The 16,319-nt window shown below is 45.4% G+C and overlaps 2 protein-coding genes across 6 annotated transcripts in view; one reads left to right on the top strand and one right to left on the bottom strand.

Moving 5' to 3' along the window:
* The window catches only part of LOC140385756 (src-like-adapter), a 53,525-nt gene extending 44,938 nt beyond the window's left edge, over positions 1-8,587 (top strand). For all 5 annotated transcript variants that reach the window (XM_072468234.1, XM_072468233.1, XM_072468237.1 and 2 more), the window contains 3 exons: positions 414-563; positions 1,560-1,683; positions 7,844-8,587. In XM_072468234.1, coding sequence (XP_072324335.1) covers positions 414-563; positions 1,560-1,683; positions 7,844-8,072 — 503 coding nt within the window. In that variant the 3' untranslated portion in view covers positions 8,073-8,587. The remainder of the gene's footprint in view (positions 1-413; positions 564-1,559; positions 1,684-7,843) is intronic.
* The window catches only part of tg (thyroglobulin), a 613,433-nt gene that overhangs the window by 337,351 nt on the left and 259,763 nt on the right, over positions 1-16,319 (bottom strand). Inside the window, exons 42-43 of the mRNA XM_072468601.1 lie at positions 12,594-12,750; positions 10,778-10,974 (exon numbers count right to left, since the gene is read on the bottom strand). Coding sequence (XP_072324702.1) covers positions 10,778-10,974; positions 12,594-12,750 — 354 coding nt within the window. The remainder of the gene's footprint in view (positions 1-10,777; positions 10,975-12,593; positions 12,751-16,319) is intronic.

The following is a 16,319-nucleotide window of genomic DNA, read 5'->3' as shown; positions in this document are numbered from 1 at the left end:
CTGTGGTTGGCCTTAATAGGTTTGAGTGGGAAAATGAATGAAGGCCTGGTATATACACAAGGGTGGATATGTGACGATATAATTCCTTTTGCCCTTAAGTTGACTGAAGCATCTGGTATAATTTCTCAATTTATAGTAATACCAATTTAACTTTGTTACAGAGTTATTAATAGGAGAACCTCTCTCAGATAAGGAAATATTTGAATGTGGGTGCAAAACCCAGCAGCTCAGAAGAACGTCAATCTTTACTTGCAGTTTCTCTAACTATACATTCACACCTGTTCTTTGCCTATCTATGAATGTCTTGAAACTTACATATAATGAGTACAGGTAGCTGTGTGTCTTTATATTTAACGTGGATTACACAGGATAAACCTTGCTATTTATTTTGTGTTGATGTGCGTCTTTTGCAGGTACATATTGCCTATCGGTCAGGCACTACAGTGATATACCTCAGAAACTAGTGAAGCACTACCGGATCTTCCGTTTGCCCAATAAATGGTATTATATCCAAGAACGTCTCACCTTCCAGTGTTTAGAAGATCTGGTGAACCACTACTGCGGTTAGTATCCCAATAGCCTCCATTAAACCTCTCCAAAAAAGATGTAACTTTGAAATGAAGGTCGCTGCATGGAACCGCTGGGTTAGCCCACTGCTTTTACAAAATTACCCTGGACTAAATTTCAAATTCGGACTAGAGAAAAACATCTCTTCTCCATTTATTTCATTTTTATAATATGTCAGATAAAAGTCGTAAAATATCGTAAGACAAAGAGAAAATTAAAGAGTTGGATTTGTTTTCTTTGGAAACTTTAGCTACAAAGATCTGCGAACATTGCATAAGATTTAGGACATATTCAGCGCAGGCAATTATTTGGGCCAGCGGAAATTAAAGCAGAACTCAGGTCTCTGCCCAGGAGACTGCTGGCCCTCCACTCTCACAAGGATGGAACTTCTGTCTGCCCGCACATGGTCTGTGATATCAGAGGATGTGGGACCAAACAAGTAGCTGACCCACGCCAGAAATCCTTTAGGGCTCAGTCTCCCTTGCATCCATTAATCTGGACACAGAAGAATCTGGGATACAGAGAAACCTAAAGATGTAATCCTGTGCTACATGTCTGGACACTCCTGGCGTAGCAAGTTATTTGGGTCCAGCATATGGAGGGTCAATTGGTCAAAACTTGAAAAAGCACCTTCCCAATCAAAGGTAGCAACTGATCTGCAAGCAACTTGCGAGTGCCGTGTATTCTGTTCCCTCCTCCCACAGTGCACACTCATCATGAACCCATACTGGTGCAGGTGACCTCTGAAGATGAGATGATCTCACTCTGGCCATGGGCAGGAAAAGTCAGGAGTAGACATTAGTGCTTCTGAATCCACCACACTTAAATCAGCGGAGGACTTAGAATCTTTGCGGCCATCTTATTAGGGGCATGAAGCATAATTCCTGACACAAATTCTTATTATTCATTAGCTTACTCTAAGTTTGCACTAAAATGAATAATCACCATCATAGACACTTCAGAGCTGATGTATTAAATCTCTCCTATTTCAGAGGTAGCAGATGGTCTTTGCTGTTTGCTCACCCATCCCTGTCTGGCTCAGCTTGGCACCGAAAGTTCTCCTGAACAACCTGTCATCCTACGTCACAATCAATTCAGTTGGAGAAACGTGAGAAGGTAACTGGACTAAAATATTCTGCAGCATCTCTTCAGAAGCAATCCAGGAATCTATGGGGTTGTGTGTGCGAGGGGGGGGGCGGGGGGTCCCCAATGAGGCAGGGGGGGGGGGGTTGTCCCAAACGAGGCAGGGTCTGGATTTTTTAAATAATTACTCTGGAGTTAGAAGTGATTTTTTGCCTCTTACGCTTTCAAAGTAACTATCAGGGTAAAACTGGCAGGACCATCCGGAGTTAGCGATTTAAATCTGGAATCGCATGTTGGTCAGACTAGGTAAAGGTTTTTTCCCATTATGCTGAAGACCATGACGCCCAGATAAAAAATCTTTACCTTGTGGTCTACATGTGGCTTTAGATCCAGATGTTAGATATCCTTACTTTCAGGCCATTAGTGAAGCAGATAGGTTTTTAGTGACAAGTGATAATAGTTCTACCAGAACTGAAACTAGTTTTAATTCCGCCAGCTGGATTTGAATCTGTGTTTGTAGAGGATTAACCCGGGCCTCTGGATTAGTGGTCCAGTAATATTACCACTAGGCTTCCATCTCTTCAGAAATAGTTTATTTGTGGGGGATAGATCAATGAACTGACAAACTTATTGAATTTTATGATCAATGGAGACTTAATGGTACAAGATGTTGGAGCAGTGCCACAATTTATCTCATTTCCTGTACTGACAAGCTCAGCTCATCAGCGCAGGAAGAGATCGGGGTACCAGTTTTAAAATGCCGCTCCAAACTCCCGACACCCCTCGGAAACCACACCATGCCCTCCCCCCCCCCCCCCCCCCCCACCCCCCCCCCCCCACCCCGCCACTGCCTCACTACCTCTAAGGGCGTCCTCGAACCCCCCCCCCACACCTCACCTCTTAAAGGCAGGGGACCCCCCCGGCCCGATCCCTGGCACAGGCAACCTGGCACCCAGGCACCTTAGCACTGCCATCTTGGCACCTTGGTAGTGTCCCTGCCAGCTTGGCAGTGCTGCCCAGGCACCTTGGCACTGCCAGGATGGCACTTCAAGGATGTCAGGTTGGCATTGCCAGGTGGCAGCAGGAGTGCCAGGTTACCACCCTGTTCAGAGCCCAACTACACAGGGGCCTCCAATGACCTGGGAAACTCCCCAGTTGCCGTTATGCCTGTGTGGACCACTGCGAAACAGTGCCATGGTGAGGTCTCCCAGGTGAGGGCATTCGCTCCCAGGCCTCGGGAGAATCGGACGCTGACATATTTAAATGAGCTCAGTTAAACATGTAAACCTGGATCTTGCCCAACGAGGCCAGGATTCAGATTTCAACGTCTCAGAATCACAGAATCATTGAATTTACAGTGCAGAAGGAGGCCATTCAGCCCATCGAGTCTGCAACGGCCCTTGGGTAGAGCACCCTACGTAAGCCCATGCCTGTATCCTATCCCCGTAACCCAGTAACCCCACCAAATCCTTTTGGACACTAAGGGCAATTTAGCATGGCCAATCCACCTAACCTGCACATCTTTGGATTGTGGGAAGAAACCGGAGAACCCGGAGGAAACCCACACAGACATGAGGAGAATGTGCAGACTCTGCACAGACAGTGACCCAAGCCAGGAATCGAACCTGGGACCCTGAAGCTGTGAAGCAATTGTGCTAACCACTGTGCTACCGTGCTGCCCAGGTCGTTAAATCTCACAAGATTTGTTCAATCGCACTCTATGTCATTCAACGTGTATCCAATTCCTCTAACTCTGGCTTTGTGTGATAACCCTGCCCTCTATTTTCTTCTCGATTGTCAACCGTGCCAACAAATTGCCCCCTGGCTCTGGAAACCCCTCAATAAATCCCTCCATGTGCTCACCTCCCTCTCCTCTTTTAGTATCCTCCTTAGAATCCATTTCTGTACATTTGAACACCCCTTCCAATTATTAATTCCTTGTCTTTGTGCCATTTTCATCTGTTAACCTCTTTGCAAAGTGCTTTAGATGTTTATCCATGCTAAAGGTGCAATATAGATGCGTTGTTGTTTCAATACCATTACTGCACTAATTTTGGTCAGAGGTAAAGGGATAAAATATTTGAGGATATAAAGCTTAAGGACCATGTGAGTCACTCAGTCTATCAGGCCCGTTCTTCCACTCAGTTAAATCATGGCTGATCTGTATCTGAATTTCATTCACCCAACATATGAACCATTTTGATCAAATCACCTCTCAACTTTTGAAACTCAAGGAAATAAGAACCAAGTTAAAGTCCTCAATTTAACACTTTTATAATTCTGGTCAACCTACATTGTTATGATCCAGGTTGATGTTACATTTGGAAGGGAAGATCCTAGACTGGAACCCCCTGCTGGGTCGGAGAATCCCCGGGGGGGCAGCGTGAATCCCCCCTGGCCCTTCCCACGCCGGCTGCCGTATTCTCCGGTTTTCAGGTGGGGGCAGGGATCACGATGCGCTGGTCGGGGGGCGTTGGCAGCGGCCCCCCCCCCCGACAATTCACTGGGCCCCGATGGGCCGAGCGGCCATCAGTTTCTGGCCAATCCTGCCGGCGTGGATTGGACATGGTCCCACACGGTGGGACCTGGTTGGTAGGCCAGCTGGTGCGGTCCTCCAGGGGGGTGCGGGGAGAATCTGGCCCTTGGGGGGGCCCCCACGGTGGCCTGGCCCGCGATCGGGGCCCACTGATCTTCCTTCCACTCCTTATAAATGCTCCTTATAGATTTGGGTGGCCTCTCGTACAGGGCTGGCCTGGTGCTCACGGTGTATTGGGCTGTCTCGGCACTGCACGCAGGTCAACAGCCGGTCGGTGTCACAAATCAACTTGAGCCGCAGGCAATGTTGCTGGCAGTACAAGCCGACCAACGAGCACGCCTCCTTGCTTATAGCCTGCACCACCTGGTTGGGGGCACTTCTTCCTTCTGCACCGGCCACTGTAGGGCTCTGCCATTGGCGGCGCGGAGATGACACCCCCCTGCGCATGCGCCAGAAGAGGCCGGCCGGTCTGCGCATGCGCGAACCACACCGGCAGTTCTGTGCATGCGCTAACTCGCACACTCCCTTCGGCGGCAGTTGGCGCGGCACCAACCCCTCCGGCGCCAGCCTAGCCCCCGGAAGTGCAGAGAATTCCGCAATTTCCGGTCAGCCCGACGCCGGAGTGGTTTGCGTCGTTTTGTACGCCGGCATCGGGCCACCTCGTTGATCTGGGAGAATCCCACCCAATGTCCATTTTCAGCACATAAAATGATTGTGGTCAAATATGCACTTAGCGCTGCACCCAAGTTAGTGGGTGGAATTCTCCAACCCTCCGCGCCGAAATCACGCTCAGCGCGGGGCGGTGAATTACCCAAAATAGGCTCCCACACCAGCACGCGATTCTCCGGTGACCAGAGAATCGCTGCCAGGTGCACGCTATCGACGCGGCACTGGTTGGGGGCCGTTCAAAGCGGCCCCGCGATGATTCTCCGCACTCGATGGGCCGAGTGCCCGCCGTGTTCCGCCGCCGTGGTTCATATGTGGTCCCACCAGGCGGGACCTCGGTGTTCTGGCTGCGGGGGCCACCCTGGTGGGGGGCAGGGGGATCCAAATCCATGGTGGCCAGGGCCGCGATTGGTGGCTACCGATCAGCGGGTGCACTCATTCCGGGGGGAGCCTATGTTCCACTGCGCCAGGCCCCTGTAGAGCTTCGGCAAGTTGCACGGGAGCCAGCGCGAAGACGGGCGCCGCGCGCATGCGCGGACCTGCGGCCGGCCGCCGTGCGCATGTGCTGCCGCGTGGGCGTAAATGCAGGGCCCCGCCCGCAGCCGGTGCTGCGGGGCACATGCCAGGGCCCTGCTAGCCCCTTTGAAGATGGATAATCACCCCGGACTTTGTAGGAAAAAGTCTGGATTGATTCCTGCCCGTTTTCCGGCGGGCATGGGGACTTAGTCCCCAGAAGGGAGAATCCCGCCCAGTGTCTGTGGGTTTCTGCTCAGAATTTCCCCTGCTGATTATCACATGTAGGATTCCAAACTTCACTCCCAACTTTAAAATCTTCTCTCGTAATAATGCTTTCCCTTAGCGGCTTGCATTCCAAATTCCAGTCCAGGTTTTATAAATAACTCTTTTAACCCAAGCTTCCACTTAGCTTTTAACAATGAATCCAGTCCCCTTTTAGGTTTACTTTGTCTTAACTGCTTTTGCACAAACTCCGAGATCCAACCATCTTTTTCCAAAGTAGTTTCAACTCACATTCCACTGGCTGTAGTAAAATTTAATTAACCTGAAGGTCACTTCAAATATCTTTCTGGCATCTCAGCCTTCTTTTCAGCTCAGTCAGTCTTTACTGAAATGTTCTATATTCCAGTACCTTTAACCTCAGACTTCTTGGAAACTTCTACTCACTTCTCTAGTTTCTTTAACTAGCTGCTCTTCTTCCCTGAACCATTACTCCATGGCATGTCTTTTTTTCTGGCAAAGCTGAGAGTGATATTATCTTTCTAGTCTTCTAAACCAACTGCTTTTAGCAGAGCTGTGCGAGCTACTCTCTCTCTCACTACCTATTTCCAACTGTAATCAAATTAGCTAAACTAAAATCTTCTGTACCGTACAAAGCCTCAGTTGCTGAGAAACCACTGCTGATTTATTTATTCTTCACGCCGTCGCCCTCTCTGAGCTAATAGAAACACAGTTGTATCTTAACCAACCCCAATACATACAAACCCCTTTGTCCAGCATTAATCTAACTATAGGGTTTCCCCTTCCAGGCACAGAAGCATTAAATTAATCCCATTTAAAACGATACCTTATTTCCAAATATAAATCCCTTAAAACTACCTTTGTTTTCCTAACAGCATTATACCTCTTCCAATACCAATGTGTCCTTTAATATGCAAAGCTGAAAGCAGTTCTTCAGCCTGACCAAGGTTCTATACAACACCAGGTTAAAGTCCAACAGGTTTGTTTCGAATCACTAGCTTTCGGAGTATAGCTCCTTCATCAGGGGGTTGGATAGGGTGGACAGTGAGATCCTTCTCCCGCGGATGGAAATGGCTGGCATGAGGGGACATAACTTTAAACTGAGGGGTAATAGATATAGGACAGAGGTCAGAGATAGGTTCTTTACGCAAAGAGTAGTGAGGCCGTGGAATGCCCTACCTGCTACAGTAGTGAACTCGCCAACATTGAGGGCATTTAAAAGTTTATTGGATAAACATATGGATGATAATGGCATAGTGTAGGTTAGATGGCTTTTGTTTCGGTGCAACATCGTGGGCCGAAGGGCCTGTACTGCGCTGTATTGTTCTATGTTCTATGTTCTATCAGGTGATGAATTAATAATCTGATTAGCGATTCAGATTAATAAACAAACCTGTTGGACTTTAAACTGATGTTGTAAGACTTCTTACTATGCCCACTCCAGTCCAATGCCAGCATCTCCACATCAACATTCTGTACAACTGAGGAAAGCATCCTCAATTCATTAATTAGCTTTTGGAAATTATGTTTTATACCTGTGCATCAGTTTTAGTGATATATTTATGTGGACACTTAAGTCACTTCACTTCTCCACAGTTCCAGGTTTCTCACCATTAAGAAAATATTCTGATTTGCCAAGTGGATTACCTCACACCTCCCCACATTTAACTCCATCTGGTACAGTTCTTCCCACTGATGTCGTCTCTCTCTGTCCCTTTGTCACTTCCTGCTTCCACCAATCGAAGGAAGAAAGAAAGGTTATTGAGAACGGCAAGTTGAGTCTATTGTGACGTTCCCTCTCTCCTCCATCAGTGGCACAGCCTGCACCCATCATGGGATGCTTAGTCCACTGTGCATTCTTTTGCCTCCCCTCCTCCAGTGGTGGCACAGCCCACAGTCATCATACCCCAGCAAGTGGAATAAACTGCTCCACCTCATCACATCTGCCTCAACTTTTTGAAAACATCACCACAACATATTGTTTGAAGAAATTCATGCCTCGTTAACCAAGTTTCTGGTCAACTGTCTTAATATCACCTTTTGCATCTCAGTGTCAGATTTTATTTGATAATTCTGCTTGTGAAGCACTTTGGTATGTATTAGTACATTCAAGGAACGGTATAAAGGCAAGTTGTTGTTGGGTAGTTACACAACATATAATATACAGGAGATAGTGAATTATCTGTGGGTTCTGAAGAGGGGATTGTTTCATTTTTCTTATGGTTTGGTTCGTAGGGCTGAACTGCTGAGCACAAACTCACCGTCCAGAGATGAAGCCTTCGTCAGTTATGGGCTACGGCACAGCATCGCATCCTACATGACCATGTCACAGGTGGATGATGACTCGTTACATGACGGCAGCAAGAAGAGATGGTTTTCATCCATCAGATCCGGTGCTCAGAATCGGCATTCCTGCCTCCTCACCACAGCACTGAGGGACCAGTACGACGATGACTTTGAATAAAGGCACATTCCCCAGCAGCTTGTGGCATACTTGCACTTTAGCGAGCCATTAAGTGTCATGCCAGTAACCCTCAGTGTTTCATCGCAAATCAGAGGAAGCTACTCTCCGTGTGCGTTCATTGATGGCCTGTTCCTGCTTGCAACATCTGTACAAATCTGACCGATTTATTTGAGCAGGAATCCAGCCTTCTGATGAAATTTGAACCTCTTTAACTGTCCTGATATCACCTTTTGTGTCTCAGTGCCAAATGTTGTTTGATAATTACTCCTGTGAAGCATCTTGGCACGTATTACTACATTGAAGGTACTGGAAAATTCCAAATTGATACATTATTGTTCGCACGTGACATAAGCCCAAGTATACTTCACCCCTCACCCATACTGACCCTGAGATCATTGCTTTGTATATATATTTAAATTACACAATGGCATGCTTTTTCTAATTTGGATCCCTGCTTTGGGAAGGGTCTCTGTTCGAAGGAAATAATTCAGTGAAATGATTTTTCAATGCAGAAATTTTGTGTCTTGTATCTTTTTAAGTCGCGTATTTATATTACTCAATTAGAGTTTAAACGTTGCCATGCAAACCATGTCCCTTGGCTAGTGCTTGTCCCACAACAGAACAGCACAGGCAGTAGTTGGGGGTTAGACTTCTTTGCCGATCTCTGTTCCATGTTTGGGTGAATAATTGATCTTAATTTCCTTGCTGACATGGAATTTCCTCATGTGATGTCCACCTCCTAACCAGGCCAGGAGCAGTTCTGGATTGACCCTATACGGGATAGCATTAATGCAGGCTCAGAAAGCTACATCCTCACTCAGAAAGCTACATCCTGCAGTGTGCTTTCCCAATTGTTCTGAAATGGCGCTGGGCACCTATGCTATTGTAAGTCGCTCTGAGGTCCTGCCAGTTATCGATAATGCTGGGATAATCAAGCATGAAGGAATGAGCCTACTCCAAAAATTGAAAACCTTTTAAGGCAAGGCTTTTATTTTCTTTGAAAAAAAGATTGGAGTTACTTTGAGCAAAAAAAATTAGAAGAATTTCCTCATTTCCCTCCTTCACAACCACCTCTAATGAGGAAACAGTTTCCGATAGCAATGTCGCCTTTGATAAAAGCCCATCATGCTCTTGGGTTTAGAAAATAGGGCCACTTGCTGGATGGTCAGCAAGAAGTGTGGAGATGCAGACTCTAATAGCAGTGATGGAAAGCATACCTATTGCCCCATATTTAATTGTAATGATGAGATCAAGCGACAGAAACTTTAGCAGGAGCTTGCCAAAAATTGGTTGTGGGTTGGCAGCAAGGCAGTCAGAAGGCCAACCACCAATGTAAGACTAGAGCCATCCCAGCCCAGCGGAAAATTCCGGTGATAACATTGAAACATATCAAACGTTTGCGATTTAGCTCACAATCATCTTCAATGTGAACCCACTGTTTAAAGTCAGCACAACCACGTGCCAGCCATACTCTCCAGAATGCACTAAAACACTGCCACCCACTCTTCCCAACCTAATACAAAGGCAGTTCCTTATTATTTCAGGATCCAGATTTCATCCAAAAGTCAGATGAGTTTAAAAAAAATTATTTTAAAAGGTTGAAACCCGGGACCAACAATGTTCATTGACCCTAAACCTATAATTCTGGTTTCCCTAATTTTATTGAGCTCTTGTTTATCAGTACGAAAGGAATAAATAATCAAATTAATCTCAATAAATCAATGCAAATTACAACAACAATCTAGAGCAATACCGCTCATCTAGGTACAGCAATGATGTACCAGTTTAAGTTAAATATAAATATTTATAATTAAACACACTCTATAGGATAGGACAGAACAATCTTACTTAAACCCTACCAACTAATCTCCATCCACACTTGCGTCTTTACTTCTTTAGGCCGCTGAAGTGAGGTATCATAACTGGGTTTTTCGATAATCTGTGCTGCTATTGGATTGGCCATCTACCATACGCAAATATTGCAAGTAATCTGGTCTGTCCAGTTCTATGTTAACATTGTTCCCAATTTCCCCCCTACTCTAAGCCTTCTGGGCCCGAAAAGACCCACTGTTCAGAGAATGAGGGCTGACCTACTTCAGCAAATGGAGTTCTTCACCTAGTCATGGCACAATGCATCATAACTAGGCAGGGGCAGCTTCCTCTCCCGCACAAGCAGAAATTACTCAGGAAAGTTTCGCCCCTGTCCAGAGTAGCCTGGCCGCAATTGGAAACTCTGCAGTATGGGAAAGGGTGACGGGGTGTGGAGGGGTGAACTGCAGGAAAAACCCTTCAAATATGTTACATCACAAAATGTTCCAACTCCAAGTGACAACTAAAGCACTGTTATGCAGCTGTGAAGGAATCTCAATCCAGCTGAAAAGAGATGTTGGACGGCAATATTCTTTGAGCCATTCCCATTCAGCTGCCAGAACTCGACTGGAATATAATGGAGGCTCTAGGTCCATGAGAAAATTGGGTTTTCCCTGCACATTTGGCAAAGTTAGAGAATAGAGAAGTCTTGAAGAGATTCCTAGCTTTAAATGCTGCAGAGCCTTCCTGCTAGAGCCATTTCCAGATAGGGCCTTGTGTGTCAAGTCATCCGAAGCATGTCACAGGAATTATTTGTTTGTTCCCACACCAAAGTATCATTTTAAGCAATACATTATGCCCTACTTCCTCAAAACTTCAGTAAGATTGTTTCTTACCAGTAGCATGACTCTTTTGAAAAGTCTGGTGCCAGATGTAGCGACGAGGTGCATGCTGGTGATGTCAGCCCCACTGCGGTCTGCAGTAATTGTGATTTGAGATGGAGATCCTCCAAAGTAACCGATGTTTCTCTGCAACCACTGTAACACGGCCACTTGATCCAACAGACCCCAGTTTCCAGTCATCACCTCAGTGTCTGCAAAGAGTGAGAAATTTCTGTTTGTATAAATCTTTTTCTCCCCGAAATGTTTTAGTTCCTCCTCCTTTTCCAAAGCTGCAGACTGTAGCACCGTCAATATGACGCGAGGCAGGTTGAGGTAATGTCAATTGAAGGCTTTATTGAGCAGAATTTTATCCCCAGCAGCGTGGTTACAGAATGCAACTGCTGAGGAAATTGGAGGGAAAAACTGGGTTCTTATACCGGCATTTCTGGGTGGAGTCCAGTAGGTGGCAGATCCTATCAGGACCTGGCATCCCTCCACCAATAGCCTGTCGACATGTGGTGTACCGTATTACCCCTGATACATACCACCACACAGACTCCTGCTGCAGTTTGGATCCACTGAAACTGGAAGGCCTCCGCCACCTTAAACCAGCAATAGCTTTTCACAACCTCCCATCTTTCACCCTCTAAAATGCTGTTCTCATTCAAAAATTCTATGCTCGCATCCTGCCTAGCACTAAGTCCCGTTCACCATCACGCATGTGCTCTGTGACCTATGGCAGCCATTGACACCACAATTTAAAAATTCCCATCCAGACTTTGAAATCTGTCCTTGGCCTGCACCCTCCCTATCTCTGCCGTCTCCAGGCCTATAGTATTTCAACAGTTCTGCCCTCTAAACCTGATCTTGTGCATCTCTGGTTTTCCACTATTGGTAGCCATGCCTTCAGATGTCTAACTCTTGGGAATTCCCTCTCACAGCCTCTATGCCTTTCTCTCTTCTTTTAATACTCCCCTTATAACCTATCCCATTGACTAAACTTTTAGTCAGTCATCCAATTTGCCTCTTCAGCTTAGTGTCATTTTACACCCTTTGGGACATTTTCATACGCTGAAAGGTTTTATGTGCAAATACTGTTGAGTGTCAGCAGTTTGCAATTATGAATTTGCCCATGCATACACACACACACACACACACACACAAATACCCAGGAACACACATCCAGCAACACGCATGCAGGAGCACACACTTTATTTACCAGTATTAGTCATTGGAAGGCAATAAATTGTAGGGACTGTAACTGAATTTTTCCAATTTTTGAATTCCAGGGCTAGCACTTTAGACAACACGTGAGATTTTCCAGCTGTTCCCACCAGCGAGATCCTCCGGTCCTGCCGATGGTGTATACCCGCCATAGGTTTCCTGGCAGCTTGGGGTGGATTCAATGGGAAATCCCACTGACAGCGGCGGGATAAGAAGACCCTGCCAACAGCCAATATCGGGCAACCTCTCGCCACCGAGAAACACACTGCGAGAGGGCCAGAGAATCTCGCCCCATAGCTGTGACGTTGGGTGGAATTCTATGGCCCCTCCCAGTGGCGGGATTTACTGGTTCTGCCAAAGTCAGTGGACTTTGGAATAGCAAGCAATATTCAATAATCCATAGATTTCAATGGTTATGAAAAATGTGTAGGTTTAGAACTAGGCCACCCTAATCTTCAGGCCGAATTCCTAACCTGCATTCTAACCTGTTCCATGCAGCTGCGCGTCGGGAAGACTAAGATGTGAAGTTTATATCAATAGATGCAATTTTACTGTTTCATCCAAAGTCTTAAAAAGAAATAAGTTCACAATTTACCACTGGGCTTACCGTCACGTAGGAATCCAAACACTCCGACCCTATAGTTTGCAGTCACAACCAGGATGTTTCCAACAGATGCCAGATAGGACCCGTCAACGTTCGTCTGCTTCTCTCTGTAATCTGCAGCACTGTTGTGGAAGAAGACCAGCGCAGAGTTGTTCCCAGTCTATCGTGGAACAAAATTCAGGATTAGTAATGATTCAAGAAATCAGAACCGTGGTTCCTTTATTTATCTGGGTTTAGTCTTTCTTTTTTTACCCATTATTGAAGCTGTGAGGAAGGAGGTTTCCCAAATGCAAATGATACTCAGGCACCTTGAGCTCTTCACCCGTGTGCCTTTGTTATTGTGTCATGTACGAGTATATTATAAACTTTCAGTCAATACTTTATATTTTTAAAAGCTGAACAAAAGGCAGCAAAAGATAGTGTCCATGGGACACTTGACGTATTTTAGCGATTGAAGCCATTCCCTTGTCTCAACAAAAGGAATCTTCCAGACTGATGCTGTAACAATGTCCTTTCCTGAAACTAGGGGTCGTTTAAAATTAAATGGGCCATTCAAACACACAGACACTGGACAGAATTTTCCATCCCCGTTCACCAGCGGGATATTCCGGACCCAGCGAAGTCAATGGACTTTTGGTTGGCTGTCTCATTGACTGTCTCAAACTTTCAAGGTGTCAAATAATGAGAAACAATTTTGGCCATCTGCTCTTGAAAGCAGAGAAGCTGCTTGCACACAGACAGAATTTCACCGGAATCCATCAAACCAGCTTCAAGTCATCCAACCAGCAAATGTAATAAATAGCTTTGAAAGTGGGAGAAGGTCTCCCCTCCACCAACCTGTTCTAACTGTGATTTTACCTGAGAACCAACTTCCTGAAAATTCAATGACAAGAAAGCTCACAGCTTACTGAGAATCCTTTGTTTTACCAGACTTTCATTGCAACTTTAAAGCAGCACCTCATCCAAAAAAAAACAACAGGCCTGCTGCATAAAAGACTGATATAATTAAAAGCTGAAACTGTATTGTTTTACCATAATCGGTATCTAATCTTTGTGTCCGAGGGTGTGTGCGAAGCAAGTGAGTGAGATGTTGCTTTTTAAAATCCAGAACAAACGTGATATAATGAATAACTTTCTTTATTTTAAAACTCTCAAAAGACTTGCTGCTGGAATTATTTAATTCAGATTCTCACTCCGAAGTTAAGAAAATGCCCCCTCTTAGATATATTGATCACAGGCAGTGAGAGGATATGTAAAACTCCAATGGTTGGTATAAATAATAAAACCAAGGTTTCTCTTCTTCCTAAAAGTTTTATTCAAACTCACATAAAATTCCAGTCAAGATCATCACCTGTTTGCCCATTATACTCTTTTGAGCATATCGAATAAAAATAGGGTTAAATTGATAAATTTAAATTAAGAGGATAATCCCTTAAAAGGAGACTGTAACAAAATCCAAAAACATTTTAACAAATGAAATCAAAATGTGGTTTTGGGGGCCTATGATGCATCCTAGCCCCCGTGGTGCCCATCAGTCATGGAAGGACTCATTCGGGCCAGAGATAGCTGGCAGCGAACATAGTCATGGCAAACAGTTGGGTCAGATGATGCCCTTGATCGCCTGCTGCCTGGACCTATTAATGGCCAACTTGGCCAGGCCCAAGAGCAGGTTCGCAAAGAGGTCCTCTCCCCTCCCTGCATCCTCTCGGCACTAGGTGCCCAAGGATTAGGAGCATGGGACAGAAGTGTAACAAAAATTTAATTAAAAAGTTCCTCAGAAAATTAAATAAGAGGTGCAAACATCCACAACCTATATACAGTTTCTCTTTATATGCTTACCAACGAATCTCTAATTATTAATCACTTGTTTCCTATTTACTATTTCCATCCCTAACAGGAGGAAAAAATTCTGTCCATGACAATTGAGGTTCAGAGAAACCTATCCTCTTCACTACTTGACCTACTATTCATATTAACATGTTGTCAATTGTGGTTTGTCAAATGTAAAAGTGGAAAGTTATGGTGAATGGGTGTATAAACCATGCGGCTGAAAAGTCTGCACAGGCAGTACGCCCATTTGGAAGGTAGTCTACTCATGAGGACACCCTATGATGCTAACTCCACAGGAAATATGTGCAAGTTGCCAGAGTTTTGCAATTCCCAAGGAGTTCAAGAATTTAACCAGATAAAACTGTGCAGCCCCACAGCTGAGAATATAAACGTGCACTTCTGGATCTGTCTTATTTCTCATCTACATAGTGCTCTTAGGTTGCATCCTATAAATACATGGGGTTAATATTTAACCTGTGGTGGGATATATCTTAACAAGTGGACAGCCTGCCCAATTACCTTTCCTACTTGAAATGTTCTCACCTCCCTGTCTAATTCCTCCCATCCATATCTTGTGCCTGGGTCCATGGGTCCCCAGCAACATGGTCCAAATTACTGGGCAGCCACTCCGAGCCCTAGTTTCAGCTGCCTTTCAGTGGGGTTGGCTAATTGTTAGGCCTCCTTCATGTCAGGTACCTAAACCCTCAGTCTTCAATGAGAAGCATGCAGATGAGCAGAAGAACAGAGCCAATATATATTTTGGGATACTCTAGAAGTAATCATGCATGGAATGGAAGAGCAGCCAATGCTGGCAATGCTTTAGCAAGGATTTAATATGTTAAACCAGGTGAACATAGTCCCATTAAGCTTTTCGCCAGGATGATGCAGTTGGCCCTATCAGGAGAGGGATAATGCACCACGGTCACAGTCACAAAACCTCTTATGATTTTTGTGAAGGGCATTTCAGTTGTGGCAGGATGATAAACCTGATTGTAGAGATTCAAACACAGAGCTGTGGAAAAGATAGGTATTATGTGGGAGACAACAGCACATGTAAGGATTGTGGAGAGGAAAGGTAGATTAGACATTGGTGATAGTTTGCAAGGGCAGAGTGGTCAAGCATCGATTTGTGGATGAGGAGATAGCCAGGGTTTCAGCAAAGCACTTTGAAATAAGGGGTGGGATGCTCCATTCCCAGCTGTGTGTTTCTTGATGGTGAGCTGTTCGCTGGCTTGTCAATGGGATTGTCCAGTAAAATTACCTCACGCCATCGGGAAACTCGCGAGCGGGGGTGAGCTGCCGGCGGGAAAAGAGAATCCCAATGTCTGGAGAATTCCAGCCAAGCTTTATGAGCCTTGGTTGTGTCGCTATGAAATTCAGCAGAATTAGAAATCTAGAGAATAACATTTATTGGGACATTTCAAGAATAAAATCTTTTATGTCTTTCAAGATTCACTCCATTACCTACTAAATGCTCGCTCCAGCTTTGGGGCTAACACCGCTTACCAGTTGTGCTGGCCTCCAAGTTAATTGGCCTTCATAAACATAGAAAATAAGAGTAGAGGGAGGCCATTCGGCCCTTCATGCCGCTCCACTATTACTTATGATCATGGCTAATCATCCAACTCAATAGCCTGATTTCCCCCCCATATCCCTTCACCCCAAGTGCTATAACTAACTGCTTCTTGAAAACATATATTTTGGCCTCAACTACTTTCTGTGGTAGCGAACTCCACAGACTCAGCACTCTCTGGGTGAAGACATTTCCCCTCTTCTCTGACCTAAACGGTCTACCCCGTATCCTCAGGCTGTGACCCCTGGTTCTGGACACCCACCATCGGAAACATCCTTCTTGCATCTACCCTGTCTAGTCCTGTTAGAATTTTCTAGGTTTCTATG

Source organism: Scyliorhinus torazame, chromosome 11, assembly GCF_047496885.1.
Source record: "Scyliorhinus torazame isolate Kashiwa2021f chromosome 11, sScyTor2.1, whole genome shotgun sequence".
NCBI lineage: Eukaryota > Metazoa > Chordata > Chondrichthyes > Carcharhiniformes > Scyliorhinidae > Scyliorhinus > Scyliorhinus torazame.
This window is presented reverse-complemented; position numbering and strand designations above follow the sequence as displayed.